Below are 24,158 nucleotides of genomic sequence, written 5' to 3' on the forward strand. Positions count from 1 at the left end.
CTCTAATGCCAGCAACATCCCTACTTCCTCATGCACCGGCAACATACGGCATTCCACAAATAATTCCTCATAGTCACTTTTTTTACAGCGAGTTTTAGTTTTTTTGTCTACTAATAGTTTCATAAAGCGTATCTGTAATGATTTAATCCTGTCTAAATAAGTTTTAAATGTCCTACCATAGCATGTCAGACCATAAGAAAGCAGAGAGTTTGCCAGCGCATAGTATAAAGTAAACATCGTGGCCCTATCCAATACATATTTTAACTGATGTAGTTTTACTAGTACAATTCTTAATTTTTCACATAACTTGTTGACATGACTTTTCCAAGAAAAATTGTAATCTATTAATAAATAAGTAGAAGTGATGAGTTCATGTTTATTATCTCTTCTATAACCCTCTGTTCGAGTCGTTATTAGGTAACCCTTAAAACTTATTCTGATGCATTATTTTTAGAGACATTCTTATACAAATTGACTAAGTAAAAAAAAAAATCTGTTTATTTCAGTGTTGTTGTTGAGATACAGTCCGAACTCAGTTACAATCTCTATATTTGGAGATTATCTTAAATAAGTTTAGCCTTAACTATATAATTAGTTTTGTTGGCAGTTAGTGTTTACATTTTATTTTAATATCCCACCCTATACAAGGTGATTCAGTACACGTGAGCAGGATCAAGCTTGCGTATTCAGTAAGTTATAAGCAACTGTTTCGTACCTGTATTTGTGAGATTACCTAACGTTAATTTAATTTTTACTGTTCAAATTTTTTTTATGTACGATAAAGGTCTTTATGGTCACCCTCTGTTTCATCCATAACAAATGACAAATTGAATGTCATCGAAGTCTTTTAACAAGTGTGACATTTTATTTTCTTCATAATCAAACTGCTGTCATAGCGGTTAAAGCGGTTTTATCTTTGTTAATTAAGTATTGTAGGGTGTCCATGATTGTAAATAATCAAATTTGTCCTTAAAAAAGTTAGATAACAGAAAAAAAGCGTGATTGTCTTACTTAAATATGACGGTGAACGATTCATTAACATGTACTGATTGTGTAGGCTTGGTCCTGCTCGCGTCTCGCGAATCACCCTGTATAGTCCCACGGTAAGCCAAGAAGATATTGATTTGATTGCATATTGTGAAAAGACGACGCAACCCATTTGTTGCTGGGGTCATGGGATAATTTATTATTTACAAAATTATCTTACATATTTAACTAAATTTTCAACTAAGGTCAGTGCTGCCAAATCCATCGGCGAAAAATTCCAATATGATACCATGTCAGCTATCTTAGATTAATATGTAATGTTTGAAGCGCGCGTACTCCCGAGAACCTACTCGTATAAAACAATAGCCTGTCGGTTACGTAATAGTACATTACGACACTAGTGCGAAAATAGGAAATTCGACACGAGTTGCGAATTACCTATTCGCACATGTATCGTACAACGTTTTACAGTACATATGGCCCTTTAAATGTCCGACACAGTAACGGAATATGCTAATTTTCGCACTAGTGCAGTAAAATAGCACCATATGTACTATAAAAGTACATAAACGATCATGCATTAAATATATCATAATCATAATTTTCGAAATCCACAACCTCGAGAACTTAGAAAACGATAACCATAATGAATTTTACGAAATAATACCTACAGTCAGCCTTATCTTTTATATTTCCCTGACTTCGTCCCTGACCCATTTATCTAAAGATCGTAATTTCGTTATGCCGGTGCTCGCTAAGGAATGTGATCGCTTTTCATATCAACGCGCCGCTGTGGATGTTTTCACACGCCATCGCCTCCGATAGACTGCCTCCAGGTATTTTAAGGTTCCGTTGGACTAACGGAAAATCTTTATTAAATTAAATTAAAATTAAAATTCGTTTATTTCGAGTAACATAATGACTCATACATATTAATTTGGAACACTAGACTTAAACACTATACTACAAATACGAGTACACATGCATTAATACCTACAATAAAATTATACAAAGAAAATTAAAGTTTTTTAACACATTGACAGTTATCACCTATCTCAATGTGTTAACCACAGCGCTGCTGGGCGCATGGAGTCCACAGCAAAATGTCATGTACGGGCAAAACTTGTCCGCAATCATTGCCAGGACGCTGTTGGAGCTGGCGCGCACGCGTCGCACCAGAGATGCGGCTCGCAAGCGCATGGTAGCTTTAAAACACGCCACCTGCGCCTCCGCAAACATCCCTGATGCGCTGCAGTATCGCGACAGCCCCATCAGTGCCCTGAACGCGTTATTATATTGTACTTGTAGGGCCCTATACGATCTCAAGGTGTACCTTTTCCATAGACTGCAAGTGTAGAATGTTGTGCAAAAAGCTCTGAATAAGGTCACCTTACTTTCTTTTGAGCATCGAGCAAATCTGCGTGCAATCATGTTAGCTCTGACCGATAAGGCCCTACGTTCCCGTTCTATATCAGCATCGTCCTTGAGGTCGGTAGTAACGATATGACCTAGATACTTGAACTGGTATACCCTTTGCAGGGCAACCGTGTTAAGTTTGATAGGTGGTATTACAGATGGTATTTTAGACTCGACCCCAAAAACCATATACTGACTTTTATCAACATTATACTTGAGTCCGTGCGTGTGTGCGTAATCCTCACATACTTTAAGCAACCTTCTGATGCCGCAGACTGACGCACTCAACAGCACCATGTCGTCGGCATAGCTCACATTGTTCATATTAACCCCGTCTATGTGACAGCCCGCATGCATGCTGCTGAGCGCGACAATAAGCTCATTCATATATAGGTTGAAAAGCGATGGTGAGCTCAACCCCCCCTGCCTCACCCCACATTGCAACCTATACGTCTCAGACAATGTACCTGCCCATCTCACGTTGTTGATCTGGTTTCCATACCAATATCTAAATATACCTATCAAATCGGGCGCTAAGTTAATTCCCTCAAGTTTCTTCCAAAGTATATCGTAGGAAACCAGATCAAACGCTTTTGATAAATCTAGGTAACAGGCATAAACTGGCGTATTTCTATCAACATAATACGCTGCGGTATGCTTAAGGCACAGGATAGCACTTTCAGTTGACAGCCCGGGCCTAAACCCGAACTGGTTGTCATGCAATGAAAGGTTTTTATTCAACTGCGCATTAAGCACACCGTCCAGTACCTTTGCCATAACAGTAGCGAGCGATATCGGTCTATAGTTATTTTTACTAGTTAGGTCTCCTGTCTTGTTTTTCGCCACTGGTATGACCAAGGTTTTTATTAAGTCGAGGGGCAGGTAAGAATGGGATATGCACAGAGAATAAAACATTGCAAGTACACGCAGAATATGACGACCAGCAAACCGTAGATGCTCCACACTGAGACCATCGTGACCAGGCGACTTGCAACCAGACATGGATTTAATGGCTTTGGCTATCTCTGAGACTGATATCATTGTCGCCTGTCTATCCACAATCGCCCCAGCGCAGGCCTCCCTTTCCTGCGAAGGTGTTATGCTTGGTTTCACAATAAAGTGGTCTCTGAATATATTAGCAATAGTCTCATGATCCGTTGCCCCTTCAACGCTCGCCGGCGGGCCAGGCCTAGCATTTAGCTTGCTAGTTGACTTCCAAAATGCCTTAAAATCTTTTTTTGCGTGTTGTGACGCTATTATGTCCATTTGTATTTGATTTTGATGATCTTGGCACCATTTTAGTCGAGACTTGAATATACGTCGACTCTCACACATTTTATTGTACTCAGTGCCCACCATAGGTTTGCCACTAGACACCCACACAAGAAATGCCTGCCTCGCCCGCCAATGAGCATCTTTCACGTGCCTGTTCCAACCCACTATACGATTTCTATTCTTTTTCTTAGGTCCCACATTTCCCTTACTAACTATGGCAGACTGGCTGAGCGCCGATACAATGTCCCTATACATGTCATCTAAGATTAATTTATGATATGGGTCACTACAGCATTTATCACCACAATGAATAAAATCAGAAGGAAAATGGATATTTTTTAATCTGTTATCGCATTCTTTTGTGTATGCCGCAATCTGCTCTGTTGTTCTCTCCCCCCATATTGCGTAATTAGTGTTATTAAGTGGCGCAGCAGTTAATCTAGGTGTTAATACACCTATATTACATTCCACTATGAGGGGAAAGTGGTCAGACCAAACCACGTCACACTTAACATGTAAATTCCGAACAGAACCTAAAGCCGATTGTGTCACAATACAGTGGTCCAGCCAGCGCCTAGACCCGTGCGCCTCACTGATAAAAGTGTAGGTATCAGAAGAAAGTCCAAATCTGTTTATATCTACGCACACCCAGCTCTGTTCATTACAATAATTACTTAGTTCCGTGAAAAATAACTCACCTGGATGTGCGTTAAAGTCCCCTAAGATATAAACTGATTCCACTTCACATTCATCCACTATTGCACTCACCGCGCTAAGGCAATCCGTGAACTCGGGCAAGTTGTCTGAGCAATCCGTGGGCATATACACACAGACAACTATAAACGGCCGACCACTAGTCACTATTTTAACCGCACATACGCGTGAATTACTACACTGTAACACTGATACGCATTGAAACAGATTACTTCGCCACAGAAGTGCCACTCCGCCGTACGGTCGCCCTTTCAGCATACCAGAGGATGTGTCCACCGCCGATGTTCCCGTAAACGAGAAATCGCTGCTAATATTGCCTAAATATGGAATTTCAGTAGGTAATAGCCACGATTCCTGCAAAGCGATTATATCGGAGAATTGGCAGAGTTGTCTAACGTAGTCGACTGATCGTTTGACACTTTTACAATTAAAACTAGTTAATTTAATTGTGCGTTGTTCCATTAATATATGTAATTATGTACTTATGTGCCGCCTTCAGTAGCAACTCTGTTCGAGTATCTGTGCTTGAAATGCACAAACCGCCTAAATACAATGTCTTTAGGCCACAGACTAGTGTCTAGAAACAATGGCAATTTACTCTCGTATACAAAAAATTTAAAAGCCTTATGATTTTGTTTCTTTTTCATTATAATTTTTTCTAATGACACATTTTCATGAGTTTTTGTTTTTATGTAATCTATTATGTCATTTTCATTAGTATCCTGGTGTATTTTTGATATAAAGATAGGAATCAGTTTCTCTGCCGCTTTGAACTTGCTGTTGACATCACTAGTTGCCGTTCCCACCTGTCCATTAAATCGGTTTGACGATTTCTTTTTTCGGTATGTAACAGTTTTCCATTCATCCCCGTATTTATTATGCAAGCACTCTTTGCTTATCGGGTCGCTGTTACTAATCATGACGTTTTGCGCGCCGGAGGTAGAACAGCTGATCACCTGACTTTCCGTTGTTCGTGGCGAGCCAGTTCCGATATGAGTAGACCTATTTTCCTTATCAGTCTCGACGGCCATTTCATTTCTCGTACTAATAGATTTAGATAAGGATATAGGTTGTTCATGCGGAACAGATGTCGATGACTCATCCACAATGGTTCTATATTGCAAATTTTCCTCCATCTGATTTATTTGCATTGACACATTTTGTTTTATGGAACTAGCATTATCGTTTAAGGTTGAGTTATGATGTTGTGACATACCATAAGGTCCACTGTCTGCTTGTAAACACCAAGCACCCCTTTTTACGTTAATAGTGGACAAAGGAATATGCGGTGGAGAAGCATACCTATAAGATAGTTGTATTTCATTCCTTAAATCCTCTATCTGTCCTTTCGTGGCATAAGTATCCTTTATGGTGTTAATTTCAGCCTGGATCCGCAGTATGTCCTTTAAAAGCTTGGAACAGTCAAGATGATCAAAAGTCAATGGGGGTAGTTTTTCAAGCTGGTGAGCCACGAAAGTCGGAATTATATCTGGTTCCGTTGCTTTAAAAACACGTATTATATCACGAAGGTCCCTTTGATCCTTGCCTCCGCCCTTTCTTTTAATATTCCGCTCATTTGTAGGCAGAGCATCGAATAACAATGATTTTGATTTTTGAATTTCATCAACTGTAAACGACTTTTCACATATTCGCACTAAAGTATCTTCGTCACTTATTGAAATTTTATTTTGAATGTATGATAACATTTCGTCAATAATAATATTGCACGTATTGCACTTTAAAGTGTTCGATAACATTTTTAAACGACACAGCGGTGACGCGTATTGAAAGCAATGCGCGCACACGGATGAGCGCTCGCGCAAGACTGTGTTTTTATAAATTCTTAACAAACTTTTTTATCCAGTGTGAGTACACAAACCTGATTCACAACGCTTCGTCAATATATCAAAGATAAAAAAACTACTAGGTAAAAAAATACAAGTTTTCTTAAAATATGGACGTTACATTTTGACGACTGGTTTGGCCTAGTGACCCTACCTACGAAGCTGATGGTCCCGGGTTCAAATCATGCCGGCCTAGCCAAGGCGACAATCGCTATCGCTTCGACAACGAATCGCTTCGTGTCTCTCTATTCGTCTTCCATATTAGTGCGACAGTGACAGTTGCGTTTCGATCGCTACGGAGCGTAAGCGATTTGCACGTTGGCTACGTGGCCTGGTAAAGGCATTTATTCGTGTGATGAGCATGGATATTTGTTCCTAAGTCATGGGTGTTTTCTATGTATTTAAGTATTTATAAATATTGATACATTATATATATCGTTGTCTTAGTACCCTCAACACAAGGTTACTGTGGGACTTAGTCAATTTGTGTAATAATGTCCTTGCAAAATCTAGCCTTTAAAGTTTGGCATAAGACCGTTTAGTATTAGAAAGAGGATGTTTACTCTTTCTAATAAATGCAGTTGAAAAGATCCCAATAGTCTCTCGCACGAGATACTGGAGTTGCACCGCATTTATGCTGGGCTTGCAGCGCATTGATTACGAAGGTAGTTATCGTTCCTAAAATGAGTCCATGGTACACGAACTTATAGTAGGTATTAGGCACGTTAGATTTGAGTAGAACTATCACCAATTATTTACTCTTACTTAAAATTCTAAATCTAAATCCGATTGGGAGATCTTCAATAACAAACTTCCATAAAACTTATTTATACCAAGTTTCTCAATAACTTACGCAACAGCTATTCACTGCCCACGCCTTTAGCTCTTAAAGTGCATAGATAACTAGTCAGATAAGCTTGTTCGACCTGGCCTCATCAACACTTTGCATAAGGGGATCCGGGCCACGCAACTTCTTTCAATACGTACCTACTTATAACGTGGGTAAGGACAACCTTTGAGTCTAGATCAGGTCCAGTTTGTTTTGCATTACAATTAAACAGACAAGTTTAAATAAATAAATATTATAGGAAATTATCACACAATTGACTAAATCCCACAGCAAGCTCAATAAGGCTTGTGTTGTGGGTACTTAAACAACGATATATGTATATAATACACAGATCCTTAAGTGTATAGAAAACATCCAAGACTTAGGAAGAAATATGAGTGCTCATCACACAAATAAATGCCCTTACCAGGACTTGAACCCGGGACCATCAGCTTCATAGGCAGGGTCACTACCCACTAGGCCAGATTAGGATCGTCAGGTCGTAAGTTTATAGTATACTACCTACTAATCTTAAACAAAATCTGAAAGTAGCTTTCTTTGTTATGATTATAGATGGCGTACATTCTGATTATAGACCTGCGCAGTAACAACTAACTTTACAAGTACATATGTTATTTATAGATAGCCTATATATTTATAGATAGTTGTAGCAGAAGTACCTAGGCAGTGTAATAACCAATGACGGTTACATTGACAACGACTGGCTGGCAAAAGTGGAGGGAGCTTACAGGAGTACTCTGTGACCCGAGGATGCCCATCCGCTTAAAGGGCAAAGTGTACAAAACTGCTGTCAGACCAGCAATGTTATATGGTGCAGAATGTTGGCCTCTCGAGAAGCAACAATCCGACCAACTTCACGTCGCTGAAATGCGAATGCTTAGGTGGTCTGCAGGAGTGACACTCATGGACAAAGTACCGAACCGTTACATCAGAGGCTCGTTCAAAATAAGACCCATACAGGACAAGCTACCAGAAACACGACTCCGATGGTATGGGCATGTCATGAGAAGGCCGGAGGACCACATGACTAGAAAGGTGCTCGAATATATGAAAGAACCGAAAAAGAGTGGACGACCCCGACTTACATGGATTTCCGTAGTTAAGAAAGACCTAGAGAATAAGAATATAGACCCAACGACGACCCGGAACAGATATAACTGGAGAAAATTGATTAGGAGAGCCGACCCCAAATAAAAATGGGATAAGGCCAGAAGAAGAAGCAAGTAAGAACCAGTTGCCGTTGTTAAAGTGCATATGCTTATATTATTAAATGTGTATCTTGATCTAGTATTATAAAGTCTATAATGTGGAACATAATGACAATGTATATTGCTAATAGTCATAGTTGTCCTCAAATGTAAAGGTAACTACAGGCTTCTCTTCAAAATTTGCAATATTTAGCAGTTAGTTTAAGACATAAATACCTACTTGCGATCAATAGCCATAGCTGCCTAGAGCTTAACTCAGCGGATTCCTTAACCAGTTAATCATACTTATATTACAAAGGCTGTGTGACTTAGGGAAACTATCCGTTCCTAGAATTAATAACTACTACAGGGACTAGAACCCTTAGGAAAAGAATTCCATGCTTACTTAATAGTTTGCCTGAAGCCATAAGAGGTGAAACTAATAAGTCTATATATTAAATCTATGTTAAAAACATTACCATACATTGTAGTAATTAATTATAAATTATAAGTTATTTCGGGCTACGACTATTTTTAAGAACAGCACTGTATCTTATTAAATTAAATAAATGAAGCCAGATGATGTTGACATTTTTGCTGATAGTACTGGTGTATTTCCAGGAAACTCTTAAAGTGCATAGATGTGATATGATATGATACTATTATCTCGTTGTATAAATTTTAAAATTTAACTTTTTATTGTTTTATGTAATTAATATTTTAATTTTAATATGGATACCACATACGTGTCTTGGTGTAATACTGTTAACCTATGTGTAACGTTTAAATAAATAATGAGTAGGTAATGCCAAAAGAAAGCTAGCAATGTCAAAAGAAATCAAATTTTCATTTTCTAATTTAAAAAGCATAATATTTTCTTCTTCATAAATCCAGTTTTAAAAAATTCGTCACAATGCTGTTTTACACTTTACGTACCATCCCATCCAAGTCAACGAGACACAACACACAAATCTCTATTTTAAATGCTTAAACCTAAAAGCGAATGTCTACCTTCAAGTGCCAACATCCCACATCCCACCGAACTTTAAACATTCGAATTCTACGTAAGTTATCAATAATGGCAACAACTTCGTTGAAAATTGAACGTCAACTTCTTAATGAGGCCAAGAAAATTCGTGCATGCGAGTGATGGAACTTAAAGCGTGTAAACTTATTCGTCGTCATTAAAAGTTTGGAAGATTTGTGCCAGGGCTAATTAGCCAGACACTTCGTGAAAAATGTGTGTCGAGTTCCTGTTTGAGTTTATTTCTTGTGTCGTCTGTGTTTTGTTTTAATACGTGTTAGGAACATAAGGAGCGGGTTGATGCGAGTATTTAATTACTTCTTCACCTCAGCAGCGTTATTTGCCGTGCGAATACACTGCGCGCAAAGAGCAAAATTCAATTTTGCTCCGTCTGTCTAGTAATTTAATTTGTTTAGTTATTATAAAATAAACAGTTTTTTTATATGGTGTGGTACTTACACCTAGTTTGTAAATGCAACGTTGATTTAATATCTTTCACGTTGTATTTGTGTTCTCGGTACTGAGTTGAATAATTGGGTGTACAACGAGAGAATTTAAGTTCAACATTTTCAACTCGAGTGAGTGAGAGTGAGAGGTCCATTGCTTCGTTCAAGATTCTGAATTTAGGATCTATCATATGCTTGGAATTTCGAGAGCAAAAACCAACTTTGCTCCATTACATGTTTTTTGTACAATTGTTTTATAAATACTGTTTGTTGTATGGGAGCCCCCCTTAAATATTTATTTTATTCTGTTTTTAGTATTTGTTGTTATAGCGGCAACAGAAATAAATCATCTGTAAAAATTTCAACTGTCTAGCTATCACGGTTCATGAGATACAGTCTGGTGACAGAAGGACGGACGGACGGACGGACGGACAGTGAAGTCTCAGTAATAGGGTCCCGTTTGACCCTTTGGGTACGGAACCCTAAAAAGTACAATTCGAACGTCTTTATCATTGTAAAACATGATTAGTTACAAACACTTTTAACAGATAACCATAGTAAACTAATCTTTCCATTAAATTAACCCTAAATTAGTTACAAGCTAAGTTACACGGTTTCAACAGCAAGTAATTGCCAAGTTACCGTGTTCAAAATCATTAAATTTATAAGTTCGGGGCACAACCAAACTTAGTCTAAGTGGACAGCCTGCTCTAGTCCAGGAAGCGAATTTAACTTAATTTATTTACATTTAACGGTGTAGTCACTATATATTATAAATATATATATATATATATATACTGTTATGAATATTTAGGATTTAAAGATTCAAAAGATTCAAAGATTCAAAGAATTTATTTGCATAGAACACAGTAATATAAAGGTCTTACAAGATAAAAGAAAATCCGTGCATTCAGTCTGCATGCAGGCGTGCAAATATTTAAAAAAACAGTCAATATATATAAAAATAGAAACAAAAATTTAAAAATATCAAATTTACACAATGTCAAGTAAAATAATAATCGAGGGTCGAAGTTAAACAAAATGTCAAAGTTATAATAAATAAAATAGAATTTACAATTATTTCCTGAATATGAATGTCAATTATCAACTAGAAATTTCAGCAGCGTGTCAGTTGTGATCTAAATATTTTTGTACACTATAGAAACAATTATCAAGAAGCCAAGCAGTCAGTTTATTCTTAAATCTATTTCCTTTCAATAATTTGATGTCATTAGGTAATCGATTATATATTACTATACACATGTTATATACATTTTTTTTGTAAATAATTTTATAAGCTCGTGGTTTATGTAGCAAATTCATAATATTTGGTCGGGTCTGTCTGTGTATCACTTCCCCACGTTTTTTGAAAAAAGGTCTATTGTTATTTACAAACATGCATATTTCTTTTATGTATAAGCAGGGTAAGGGGAGTATCTGCAATTTTTTAAACAGTGGAATGCAAGGGTCTTCAGGCCAGGCGTTACAGATAGCCCGAACACATTTTTTCTGAATAATGAATGCTCTTTCAACATCGACAGAATTACCCCACATAATCAAGCCGTAGTGAAGGACTGAAGACACATATCCGTGATAAGCCGCCAAAGCTGCTTCCACAGATATTGTGTTTCTCAATCTTCGTAGAGCAAACACAAATCTGTTCAGTCTAACACAAATTTGCTCGATGTGGTCTTTCCAGTGTAAATGGTCATCTAAAGTGAATCCTAGAAACTTTACAGAAGATACCTCATCTACGTTTGCATTTTGGTACTGGACTGAAATTGGTACAACATTTGAATTATAAGAGGTAATCTGCATACATTTAGTTTTAGTAATGTTAATTTTTAAATCATTCATATTCATCCAACTAATAATGTCATTTATAGTATTATTTATTTCTTGATTGAAAGTTAACCTATTATTACATTTTACCAGAATAGTCGTGTCATCTGCAAACATTATTATTTTATTGGGGGTCACATTAGGCAAGTCGTTTATATATATCACAAAAAGCAACGGACCCAAAATACTGCCCTGTGGGACACCGATGTGGTTTGTTCTAAACTGAGAGCGGAAAACCTCTTTAGTGGTTACATTATTGAATTCTACTAATCTACTGATCTCTGTACATTGCGATCTGTCTGATAAATAGCTTCTGATCCAATCGAGCGCTCTTCCTCTGATACCATAATGTTCTAGTTTGCTTAAAAGTTTCAAGTGATTTACAGAATCGAATGCTTTTGACATGTCTAGGAAAAGCGATGCCACTGGAGTACCTTTATTGATGTTTTCTGTGATGAATTTTACGAACTCAAACCCAGCATGGGTTGTTGATTTCATTTTACGAAAACCAAACTGTTCCGGACATAATATGTTAAATTTTGTTAAAAAATTACTAAGTCGGGTATGAAAAGCTTTTTCAAATATTTTTGACATTATAGGTATCAATGCGATGGGTCTATAATTGCCTGGGTCCTGACTGTCACCTTTTTTAAAAAGTGGCTTGACTATTGATATTTTTAGTTCTTTTGGGAAGACACCTTCGACAAATGACAAATTTATAACATGAGCCAGTGGGCTGCAAACATTATTCACGGGTTGGTAATGATGGTACTATTTTGATGGGTTATTTCGAAATTACGGAGTCTTTTATGCCACTGTAATAGTTAGAAAACATTATTATTATATGAAATATAAATTACAAGCACTTTTTATTAATCACTAAAAAATTATAACGACTTAAGCTTTTAATTCTGACGACCGGTCTGTGTAGTAGTGGGTAGTGACCCTGCCTATTATGTAACCGATGAACCTGGGTTCGAAACTCATTCTCTCTCTCTCACTATCTGTGTATTTGTTCCTGATAGATGTTTTCTATGTATTTAAGTATTTATATATTATATACCTATATCGTTGCCTGAGCCCCCACAACAGCCTTCAACGCCTCAAGCCTTCTTGAGCTTACCGTGGGACTTAGTCAATTTGTGTAAGAATGTCCCCTATAATATTGATTATTTATTTAGTTCACAAAATTCAAAGTACCTACAGTGGAACCTCGATTAGGCACTCGAATCTCTAAAAAGCGATAACAGCCTTTACTGCCCATTTACTTTAACTTATCTTATTTGATACAATTTTAAAACATTACAACGTGGTAACAGCCTTAACACAAACATTACGATACGATTTTAATCTCCGTACCTGTGTAAATGACGCAACTGTTTCGTCAACTTTTCGCAAGCCCTCAGGTACACCATAAATTTGGACCTTTTGGGACAAGTAATAAAGATTATTTTATTAAAGCATCCTTATGAGCAGTGTGTCACGATTGGCTCATAATTCTAGGACGTGCTAGGGATGCACTAGTCTAGAATACGGGGGCAAAAAGTTTAATTGTACCCGGATGGCGTGAACGTGCGCTAGCATGCGGAATAGATATAAATTATTTTTGCTCTGAAATGTTCCGTTTGTCATCTTTTAATGTATAGAGATATATCGTCCAAACGAGCTCTGTAAAAGACATCGTTTTAAAATTTGGGGAAATTACATTTTCAGAATATTACTCTGCGTAGTTTTACTTAAATATAATGGTCCACAATAATGTCTTCATGTGGAATGAGGAGCTAATTAATTGACTTTCTACGAAATGTTATATTTTAAAAATGACATCTATGTGAATGACAAGGAGATATGAATCTAAATTTGAGTCATAAGCCTAATTTTCATCACTAGATCCTCACGGGTGGCAAGCCAATGGAAAACGTCATACACATATACCTGTTAATTTCCATGCAGAATCAGTTTTTCTTATTATATTCATAGTCAAGTACGAAAAACTAGTGGGAAAGCGAGTTTTAAATTAAAAACCACCCGGTTGAAACCACTTGGCTCTAACTAATTACCATACAGAGACATATTAACGCGTTTCTAACGACCAACTTGCAGACGTCCAAAATACCGCAAGAAAACAATTTAGCCAGCGCCCGCCATAATGGCGAGGGTAGGTGCAAAAACGCTGGGAATGCGGCAGCTGACCCTCAGGGCACAGGGCCGCAGTTGGTGGAATCCTGGACCGATATGTTAGTACCGAACCATTGATTGGGTGCCCTGCGGCGCTTTTTAACATGTCCGATTTTGTGACACCTCAGTGATTTCAACGAGATTTTTTTCGGGATTTGACAATTTTTGGTATTCGATGAGGAATTTTTTGTGAATATTTTAGGTATACATTTTCGAGGATCTTCCTCCTTGAAAATAATTTCCTTAATTTATATGTTAGGTGTTTTAGAGTATTAACTACATAAGCTTTCTATAACACGGAAGGAACTCAAAAACTGCTGTAAAATCAACATGTCGCAGTCCTAATGATAAATAATAGAGTAATTGTTAGTTTGGAAAAATCAAATTATAGCAATAAAGGTATTATTTTTTTGTTCTACCATAATGTATCAAACTAGTACCTAGTAATAAAAATAATGATTTATCGGGTTTTTTGATGGTGTTTTAAATTAACTTCACTTTAATACGTCCAATAATTTCTTAAATTTTATTCTGTCCGCTTTTTAATTATTTTATCAAACTCTTTTTGTACCACTGTAACTATTTTGGCACAAAGCAATTCCAAGAATCAGAATATTGTCTAAATATTGAAACTATTGGTAATATCGGAATGCAGACTCCGTCTCTGAAGCAGTCGACGGGGATTAATGGCGGCAGCAATTAAAGTAGTAAACAGCAGGTGCAGTGAGACGCGCCGGCACCCTCTCGAACAAACAAAATAGTGTGGCGAACCCGCGAGGAGTGAGCTCGAGCTATACGGCGGTAACTGTGACATACAACCAATTGGCGAAGATTGACCAAAAGCGAGACTGTGACGTGGGTGTACAGTAATACAAGGTATCGTTAATAGAAAAATAAAAAAAACAGTGGGCCTAAAATACTACCTTGTGGTACTTTTTTCGCATTGAATCTTTCTTGGATTAGGTTCTTAGTTTCGAATCTATATGTTTATTTTTTTATTTCAATACTACTACGAATGCTTTATTTCCTCTAATAGCACAGTATTTAGAGAAGAATAGGTACATGGTTCATGTCAAAAGCCAATGATAAATCATACAAAAGTGCTTCAATGGCAATAGTAATTATATTCTCTTTCAAATATTTTTTTTTTTTCTGTTGGCAACACCACAAATCAAAACAGAGATTTTATTGAAATATCGTGGAAAATTTACAATACAAATGTGATGCGACTAATAACAATTTTGTTTTTCATTCTTGATGTCCGTGTACCACAAGTATAAGAAAGTAAATGAGTAAACGGAACCAGCGGGTAATTCCGCAGGGCTTCTGAGCGAACTCAAGTAATGCGATATTGTTGGCGAACGAAATAATCTGTTTACGAACCAACATACATGCACCGCAGCATTGCAGTGAGCAAACTATCGCGATGGCGACAGTTATACAAATAACTAAGGAAAGTATGCACCTATACAGAGTATAAAGTATTCAGGAATAAGATTGCTTGTCTTAGTAAAGTGTTTTTTATACGTTTGATGTCTATTGGTCTATACAAAAAGATTCAATTCTACCATGTTAATTTAAGTTCATAATCAGTAAATAAGGTAACATATGTCACATGATAATTACGGACTCTTTAAAAACCTGTAAGAGCATTCTTTAACTTCTGCAGTTGATGAAAATTGGCAGTGGCTGGAATTAAAATGGGAATATGAACATAATTATCGTACCTGCGTGAAATGCAGAAAAATAATTATATACCACATCAAAACCGGGATAAATATTTGCATCTCACTGAAAACCTTCAGTTGCGAATATTTTATTAATTTATTTCCTTTTTGTGTATGTGGTTAGCAAATATAGCTATTCATTTTATTTTCTTAACAAAAGTGAAAATGTTCATTTTCAGCAAAGAGAATTTAAAATAGAGGTGTATTGTCAAAGAAAACTTTGTACGAGTAGCCACGTAAATTTGCTGCCATCTTTCGATACATGATTAAAACTTTTAGAACGCCATTTGACTTTAATTCTTATTCTTTCACTGATATGTGTCAAATTTGTTAAATATCAAAAAGTGGCGCCATCTTACCGGGCGCAACCTAAAGGTTATGGCGCCATCGCTCGAAATAATGCCGCCATACCTTTGGCTTTTGATCTATTAGATAAATTTTCTGTGTCTACAAAGTTTTCTTTGACAATCCACCTCTATTTCTAATTCTCTTTGCTTTCAGGCTGGTAAAATAAATAGTAACTAGGAAAATGATATGAGTATAGGCACTATGTAATTATGTAAGACTAAGTTGGAAGTGAATCCACGAGTACCAACTAGTAGAGGATGCTAATTTCCGTGATCCGGTGTTCACCTGCGGCCGGATGTGTTGGACAGCACCCGTGAGCGAGCTTCGCTACGCGTTTTCTTGTGTAGGTAAGGTATTTCCTTTTATTGGAATTTGATTATAAAAATATATATTAGTACTTATACTTATATCAAAGCGCCGAATTAATTAATTTTGTAATTAAATCTTCAGAATTTCAAACAAGGTTCAATTTTGAGACACATGCTTACTTATAAATTGTCTCTAAACTTATTTCTGGAATATATATTTTAGTGTTGACTAATTGTTAAGCTTATATTTTTCTAGACTTTTTTTAAGAAATCAGGCTTGTATCCATTAATCAAATGGTATTATTATAAAAAAACTATATTTTATTCTCGCATGACATTCAATCTCGCACATTCAAATAAAGGTACCGTAATATTGTTTGCTGGTGAAGGGTACTTCATGTGGCGGTCACCGGAATGACTGGGGCGACAGCACATCCCATCACGGACAGGACATAAATCCACAGGCACGTGCCTTATCGCACGAAAAAAACACTTCCATGTGTCCTGTTTTTATTGCGCACAATAATGCAGTTTAAGAGTTTGTCCTGCTTTTTTGTGGTTACTTGGGCTTAGTTAAGTTTTTATCGTTTGAAGCAAAGTGGCTGTTCAAGGGGTTGAAGAATAAAACAGGATGCACTGTTTCTTATATATTTACAAGCTGCGCTCGCGGCTATATCCGCATATGAGTTTTGAAGATTTGTATAATTTTCTGTCCGTTCTGGCTTTCAAAAATACTGTAGCCTATTGTAATTCTCAGGCTTTAAGATATATAATTTTTTAATATTTAAATTAGTTTTTTTGCTTTAATCTGAAATTACTGCACTCTAAACTTTCGCGTTTTGTAGTGCCGCGCTGACGTCCCAGCAAAATGTCAATGGAGATATTGGTTAACAAAAATGGAGGTATTGGTAGCTGGGACGTCAGTCTTTCGTGACCACAGCTAGTGCAACCCTGTAGGGCTATGATGGTCGGCTCTTTATCATTTGTCACCATGCCTGTCACGTTCTAACAAGTATGTAAGTGCGAAAGTGACGGGCATAGTAACAACTGATATAAATGGAACCATGATGCCACCACTGATTGAAACGTCAGATAAAATGTAAAATAATGAAATTTAATCGCATTAGACCCATTAATGACATTAAATATGTCTGAATTTACTGTTCAAAAGTGTGCGTGATACATCTTATTTATTTGAAAAAGTATTTATTTGATGACGTAACCTTCAGAGTCCTGTTTGAGTTTAGTATGTACAAAGGTTGAAAACGGAACCTTGTTAGTCTGAGTACTATGATGCTTGTGTCTTTCAGTGTGGCTACCACCAGTTCGGCGCTGACATGAATGCCATCGAGAACGTAACTTACTTTCTATGCATCTCACTCGTACTGGCATATAAGTGCGAGCGAAATGTATAGAAAGTAAATTACGTTCTCGATAGCGTATATGTCAGTTTTGACACTGTCAGTGACTTATGGTACGGGTACAGGAGTCTGCGTCAAAAAAAAGGCAAAGGTATTCATTTACATAAAATGCGTAAAACTATTAGTGTAGTGTGAAAGAAGGCCATTATGAGATAAATGGAGGTGATAACTAATTACCACCTCGTATATGATGAAAATATAATTTTAAAAACCGGCCAAGAGCATGTCGGGCCATGCTCAGTGTAGGGTTCCGTAGTGACCTGTCTGTCATAATAAAACGGCTTAATCCTGACGACGGCGACCTGACCATGTTCGCCATAATTTTCATTGAATGTCTTTATTAAGCTCTGCTGCTGCTTCATATTTTTTGGATCCATGGAGTATTTAGTGGGGGAGGACAATTTTTTTTATTTCTGAGCGATTATTTCCGAGAATATTAATTTTATTAAAAAATAATTGTTAAAGATCCCTACCTAATCTGGGGGCACGGCAGTGCCCCCACCAAGTCGAGCAAAAAAGCATCACGGCCGTACCATCCTTTTCTCGAAGCAATTCAGACCATTTTCGACCCCCTGTAACTTCGTTGTGAATAAAACTAGAAGACTGAATTTTCAGTAACCATGCAGGCATTGTAAAGACACGGTATATTTCAAATTTCATTCAATTTGAACCAGTATTTTAAGAATTATAACGGGTTTAATTTCTTAATTTTGTCACTCACTCGCCTGAAAACACGTGTAAATTCAATCGCCTGAAAACACATGTAAATTCAATTATTTAGTGCGATGGCCAAGTGTCAATATATTTATATAAAACATTAAAGAATTTTAATATTGATATGCGTCACTATAAGATGCTGTTAATTATTACGTAACAACTTAATGCTTCGAGTACGGAGATTCCAGACACAATTGATTTTCAATTGTTATGGACCACGATCGTGGTCTTAGAGACTGGACGTATTAAGACAGAAAGTCGCTTAAGTAGAGACTGAATAAATTAATAACCGACTTGGTATTACATGGATCTCACGACTTTTTACCGCAGAACAACTGAGTTGCGAGACTTGGTTTTTTCGACAAGTATTGTTTTTGATGGGATTATTATGACTTTTCCAACGATATCCCACACCATAGAATTGAAGGAATAAAAATCATCCCCACTTTACATGTAGGGGGAGGTAAAAAAAATGCTTTTATTTTCCCACTTTGTCGCATTTATTGATTTAAATATCCATGCCAAATTTTAACATTCTAATAGCACTAACGACCACGGAGCCAAGCCTCTGACGGACAGACAGACAGACGGACATGGCGAAACTTAAACTATAAGGGTTCCTAGTTGACTACGGAACCCTAAAAACATATATAATTTGTAATGCAGACCAATTCTTTTGGTGTACATCGATCCTGTGTTTACGAGTTGTGAAAAATTTGCCCAGATAATGGATAAAGAACGTACTAAAAACTTATAAGCCGTTAAACTTAAAAACAACAGTAGCTAGCACTAAAACAATGAAAAAAGTTTTGCAAACATTTATTCAACTTATTCTTATTCTACACCTAACCGTAAGAAAATCTAATTTATCCCTAACATACGTAGAGCAGTAAGTCTTGCGGTATAGGTACCTAAGTTCCGCACTACAAGGTGTCACAGTATTAGTGACAATGACAGTAAACTATTTCTAACTGTTATAAACGTGAGATTATGTTCGACAATAAGTCCACGGACGTAAGAATTGGTCGACCTTACTGTATGGTATGTGTCAAATCAACACAAGTGAGTGCATTTGCAACATGTGTCATCATTTGCTTTTTGCATGCGGCGGGAACCTAAGACAACCTTTGTTTTTGATGACTATTTTTATACTAGTTTTATCCCGACAATCTATTTCGATTAAAATTATAATAGGAGAACAATGTCCGTGAACACTCATATATTTATGTACTTAACGTATTTTTCGTTACTGCAATTTACGGAAAAGTTATACCTAAGGGTCTACCGCGAACCACGTATGAAGTTTTGCCTTTCAATCGCACTTGTTAATTCATACATAAGTGCGACAGAGAGGTAAAACTTCGTTCGCGGTTCGCGGTAGGCCCTCTGCATTCAAAAACCTACGGGTCGCTTTAGGACGTCCAATACTAATGTTTTCTTATTTCAAAGATGGGGTACTCTATACACATGTACTCTGGTCATACCTACCTACAAGTGCCGCACTACAAGATATCGTGTGTCCAGTAAGGGGCATGCATTTCCCGCTCTCCCGAGGGACGCGAGCGGTTTTCCACTGGAATAGTAATGTACCGGAGATGTTAGTGTTTAGATCGATAAAAAGATGAATTTATCGCTGGTTTTCTTCTTTAATATTAGATTGGCTTGCTTTTTATCCCGCCGGGATGTGGAGTTTACTTGAATTTAACGTGGTTATAAGTTGTGAGTTACTTATTTTTCTTGTTCTGTCCTATATATGTTCTAAAATGTTACTATGCTCTCCACATGTTGATGTTATAAACTAAAAAAAGTGGCGGTGACATAAACGGACAGACAGACGGACATGACGAATCTATAAGGGTTCCGTTTTTTGCCATTTAGTACGGTCGCCAAGCCGCTCCGAGGCCAGTTTTAATTGACTCAGCTCGGCCTTACCCACAACCGGTATCAATGTGTTCGGACAGTTCTCCTGATCACCGTACATGCGGTAGTAAAGCGGAAAAATGGTGGAGGGGATAGTAATGACGTCACAAAGATGGCGGCCGGACCTATTCTTTTTGGCGGTGTATCTCGAAAACCACTTAACCGATTTTAATCATCGAGGTGTCAAATAATAGCATATATTATGGAGATTATTTCCTTTTCTACAAACATTTACGTGAAACCTATAGGAAAAAAAATAATCACAAAAAACAGTTTTTTTATAAAATTATTATTTTTTATTTTGTAAAAATCTCCGTAAATATTAGCATTTCGCAAATTTTGTTTCATATAAAACATATTGCTTCATTATCAAGGAATATAATGAGCCTTAAAACATACAGATCGAGTAATAAACAATGAAGCTACACTCATTTATTTGCGCATGGGTAACGATAACTGGCTTTTACCGGTCGAAACTGTGGTGACTGTTACGATACGTATTGAATGGAATTTATAGAGTATCGGTTTTAATTACTGAAATTATAATGACAATTATAAAACCAGACACAATAATGTTACCTTACTTCGACGTTTAGTCTCTTTTTTCGTCTTAATCATAGGTAGGTACATATTTCTTTTTACTTAAAAATTTTATACAGGGTGAACTTTTAACCACCAGTCATACTCTGCGCAGCGACTTTATAGGTCATACTTAACAACTTTTACTATGGGACCAAGTCCGAAATCGCGAAAAAAATTTTGACTGTTCCATATAAAGGTGCGACCAACTTTACCAGACCAACACTTTTCCAAACTGAGCTACAGCTGTCCGATGAAGTTAAGTACTTAGGACTAACTCTCGACAATAAACTCAATTGGAACAACCACATCAACAAACGGATAGACAAGGCGGGAGTTGTCTTCTGGCAGTGCAGAAGGATGATTGGTAAGAGGTGGGGACTCAACCCGAAAATTACCCTCTGGCTCTATAAGACGATAATCCGCCCCTTACTCTGTTACGGTGCTCTGGTTTGGTGGCCAAGAACAAACCTAGGCAACGTACGAGACAAACTACAAAGACTTCAAAGGCTCGCATGCGCGGCCACCACTGGCTGCACGAGGTCTACCCCGACTGCAGCCATGGAGGTCATGATAAACCTTCCACCGCCGCACCTACACATACAGCAAGAGGCCAGTCTCTCAGCGGTAAGGTTGCGAACCCTCAAGATATGGTCTAACATCACAGGAGCTCTTCACACAAAATGCCTGGAAAAGGTGTATGACGAATTTCCAGTGCTTAGGTCAGGCACGGACCGGATTCACAAACAAGCTATCTTCGATAAAAGGTACAAAATACAGTTATATGAGGACGACAATCATGAAGGACTCAATTCCCGGGAGCTGAGAATCTTCACTGATGGGTCCAAAACAGACAGCGGATCGGGCTCTGGAACCTTCTCAGAAGACCTGAACATGTCGATCACCATTCCGCTAGGAGCCCATAACTCGGTATTCCAAGCTGAGTGCATGGGCATCATAAACGCGGCGGCTGCCATCACTGCAAGGAAGGTAGTAGGATCCTCCATCCGCATACTCTCCGACAGTAGAGCAGTCTTAATGGCTCTAAATAGCCATATAGTTACATCCAAACTTATACACGAATGCCACGAACGACTAATGGAGGTATGTCATAATAACAAGATCACCCTACAATGGATCAAGGGACACAGTGGATCCCGAGGTAACGATGCTGCGGACGAGCTTGCCAGGCAAGGATCGAATGCGGGGGCGATTGGTCCGGAACCGATTCTTCCGATACCATTTAGCAAGGTACGCTCAATGCTGCTGGCACGTACAGGGAAACTACACACAGAACACTGGCTGAACCAGACTGGATGCAGACAGGCAAAAGAAGCCATGCCTGGCATCAACGGAAAACTCACAAGGGCGCTCCTGCAACTAGGGAAGGTCCGACTGAGTATGGTAACCAGTGTCATAACAGGTCATGGACTATTTAACAAACATCTTTTCACAACAGGTGTCACAGACAGTCCCCTGTGCCGAGGTTGCATGGAGACAGAAGAAACAGCCTCTCACGTGGTGCTGGAATGCAGCGGAGTGACTCCATACAGGGCTAAACATCTCGGATCTCCGAGAGACCTCCCCGAGGTCCTACTCAACATCAAAGGTTTGATAGGATTCCTCGAGGAGCTGGGCTGGCAGGACTAGCCCACCCCCAACATATCACGCAAAATAGGCGCAAGTCGTCGAGTTGCGGAAAAATCGCCCGAATACAATACAATACAATACAATACAAGGTGCGACCAGACCGCAGCTTAAAAAACGGTCACGATACGGAATCGCAGTGACGCGTCGTATGCGTACCGTTTTTGACGCATGCTCCCCACGCCGCTGTTTAAAAAACGGTGACGGTACGGAATCGCAGTGACGTGCTTCACGCGAATCTTTTTTGTTCGCAAAACAGTTGCGTCTTTTACGTCACCGGTACGGTGTCTGCCATAAGATCTCCGTGTAATATTTTTTGCGATTTTTACGCAGTTCAATTTACGGTGCGTCAGCTTATTTTAAGCAGCGGTGTGGCGAGCATGCGTCATGGACCCGGGTACGTCCTTAAACTACGTCCAAAAGAGAGGTATGGGCATTGTGAATGTCATCTCGCTTTGTGTGGTAGGGCACAGCCAGTGGGTGTCATTCCAGATCCAAATTTTCTTGCGTGATTCGGCATTGGTCCCATAATAAAAGTTGTTCAGTATGACCTGTAAAGTCACTGCGCAGAGTATGGCTGGTGGTTAAAATTTCATCTTATACCTATATTCGACACAAGTAGTTAGTACTTACAGACCAACTATGATACACATTTTGCCTGTATAGTGATACATAGTGAATAAATTAATACCTGATTTAAAAAATAAAACAAAAATAACAAATAGCATGTTATTTAATTCAGTAATCACTAATCAGTCTTAAACAATGAACATCATACTTTTAGATTAGACAACAAAATGTTTATTTATACTGTGTTTCGACTTGAAAGATTTTACTGCTTTAAAACATAAGACAAACCTACCAACCAAATGTATAAAAAAAAATGTTTTTGTGATTATTATTTTCCTATAGGTTTCACGTAAATGTTTGTAAAAAGGAAATAATCTCCATAATATAAGCTATTAGTTGACACCTCGATGAATACAATCGGTTAAGTGGTTTTCGAGATACACCGCCAAAAAGAATAGGTCCGGACGCCATCTTTGTGACGTCATTACTATCCCCTCCCACCATTTTTCCGCTTTACTACCGCATGTACGGTGATCAGGAGAAACGCCCGAACACATTGATACCGGTTGTGGGTAAGACCGAGCTGAGTCAATTAAATCTGGCCTCGGAGCGGCTTGGGGACTACTAATAGTAAAAGTTGTTCAGTATGACCTATAAAGTCGCTGCGCAGAGTATGACTGGTGGTTAAAAGTTCATCCTGTATAAAATTTTTAAGTAAAAAGAAATATGTACCTACCTATGATTAAGACGAAATAAGAGACTAAACGTCGAAGTAAGGTAACATTATTGTGTCTGGTTTTTATAATTGTCATTATAATTTCAGTAATTAAAACCGATACTCTATAAATTCCATTCAATACGTATCGTAACAGTCACCACAGTTTCGACCGGTAAAAGCCAGTTATCGTTACCCATGCGCAAATAAATGAGTGTAGCTTCATTGTTTATTACTCGATCTGTATGTTTTAAGGCTCTATATATTCCTTGATAATGAAGCAATATGTTTTATATGAAACAAAATTTGCGAAATGCTAATATTTACGGAGATTTTTACAAAATAAAAAAAAATAATTTTATAAAAAAACTGTTTTTTGTGATTATTTTTTTTCCTATAGGTTTCACGTAAATGTTTGTAGAAAAGGAAATAATCTCCATAAT

The 24,158-nt window shown here is 37.7% G+C and overlaps 2 protein-coding genes across 2 annotated transcripts; both read right to left on the reverse strand.

Annotated features, from left to right (window-relative positions):
* Positions 1-1,871: 1,871 nt before the first annotated feature.
* LOC133525668 (uncharacterized) lies at positions 1,872-4,854 on the reverse strand. The gene has a single exon (XM_061862005.1). It carries the CDS (start codon positions 4,852-4,854, stop codon positions 2,038-2,040), a length of 2,817 nt encoding a protein of 938 aa, XP_061717989.1. The 3' UTR covers positions 1,872-2,037.
* A 20-nt stretch (positions 4,855-4,874) lies between these two features.
* On the reverse strand, positions 4,875-6,149 carry LOC133525669 (uncharacterized). The gene has a single exon (XM_061862006.1). It carries the CDS (start codon positions 6,147-6,149, stop codon positions 4,875-4,877), a length of 1,275 nt encoding a protein of 424 aa, XP_061717990.1.
* Between the last annotated feature and the right edge of the window lie 18,009 nt (positions 6,150-24,158).

This window comes from Cydia pomonella, chromosome 15 (assembly GCF_033807575.1).
Source record: "Cydia pomonella isolate Wapato2018A chromosome 15, ilCydPomo1, whole genome shotgun sequence".
NCBI classification, from domain to species: Eukaryota; Metazoa; Arthropoda; class Insecta; order Lepidoptera; family Tortricidae; genus Cydia; species Cydia pomonella.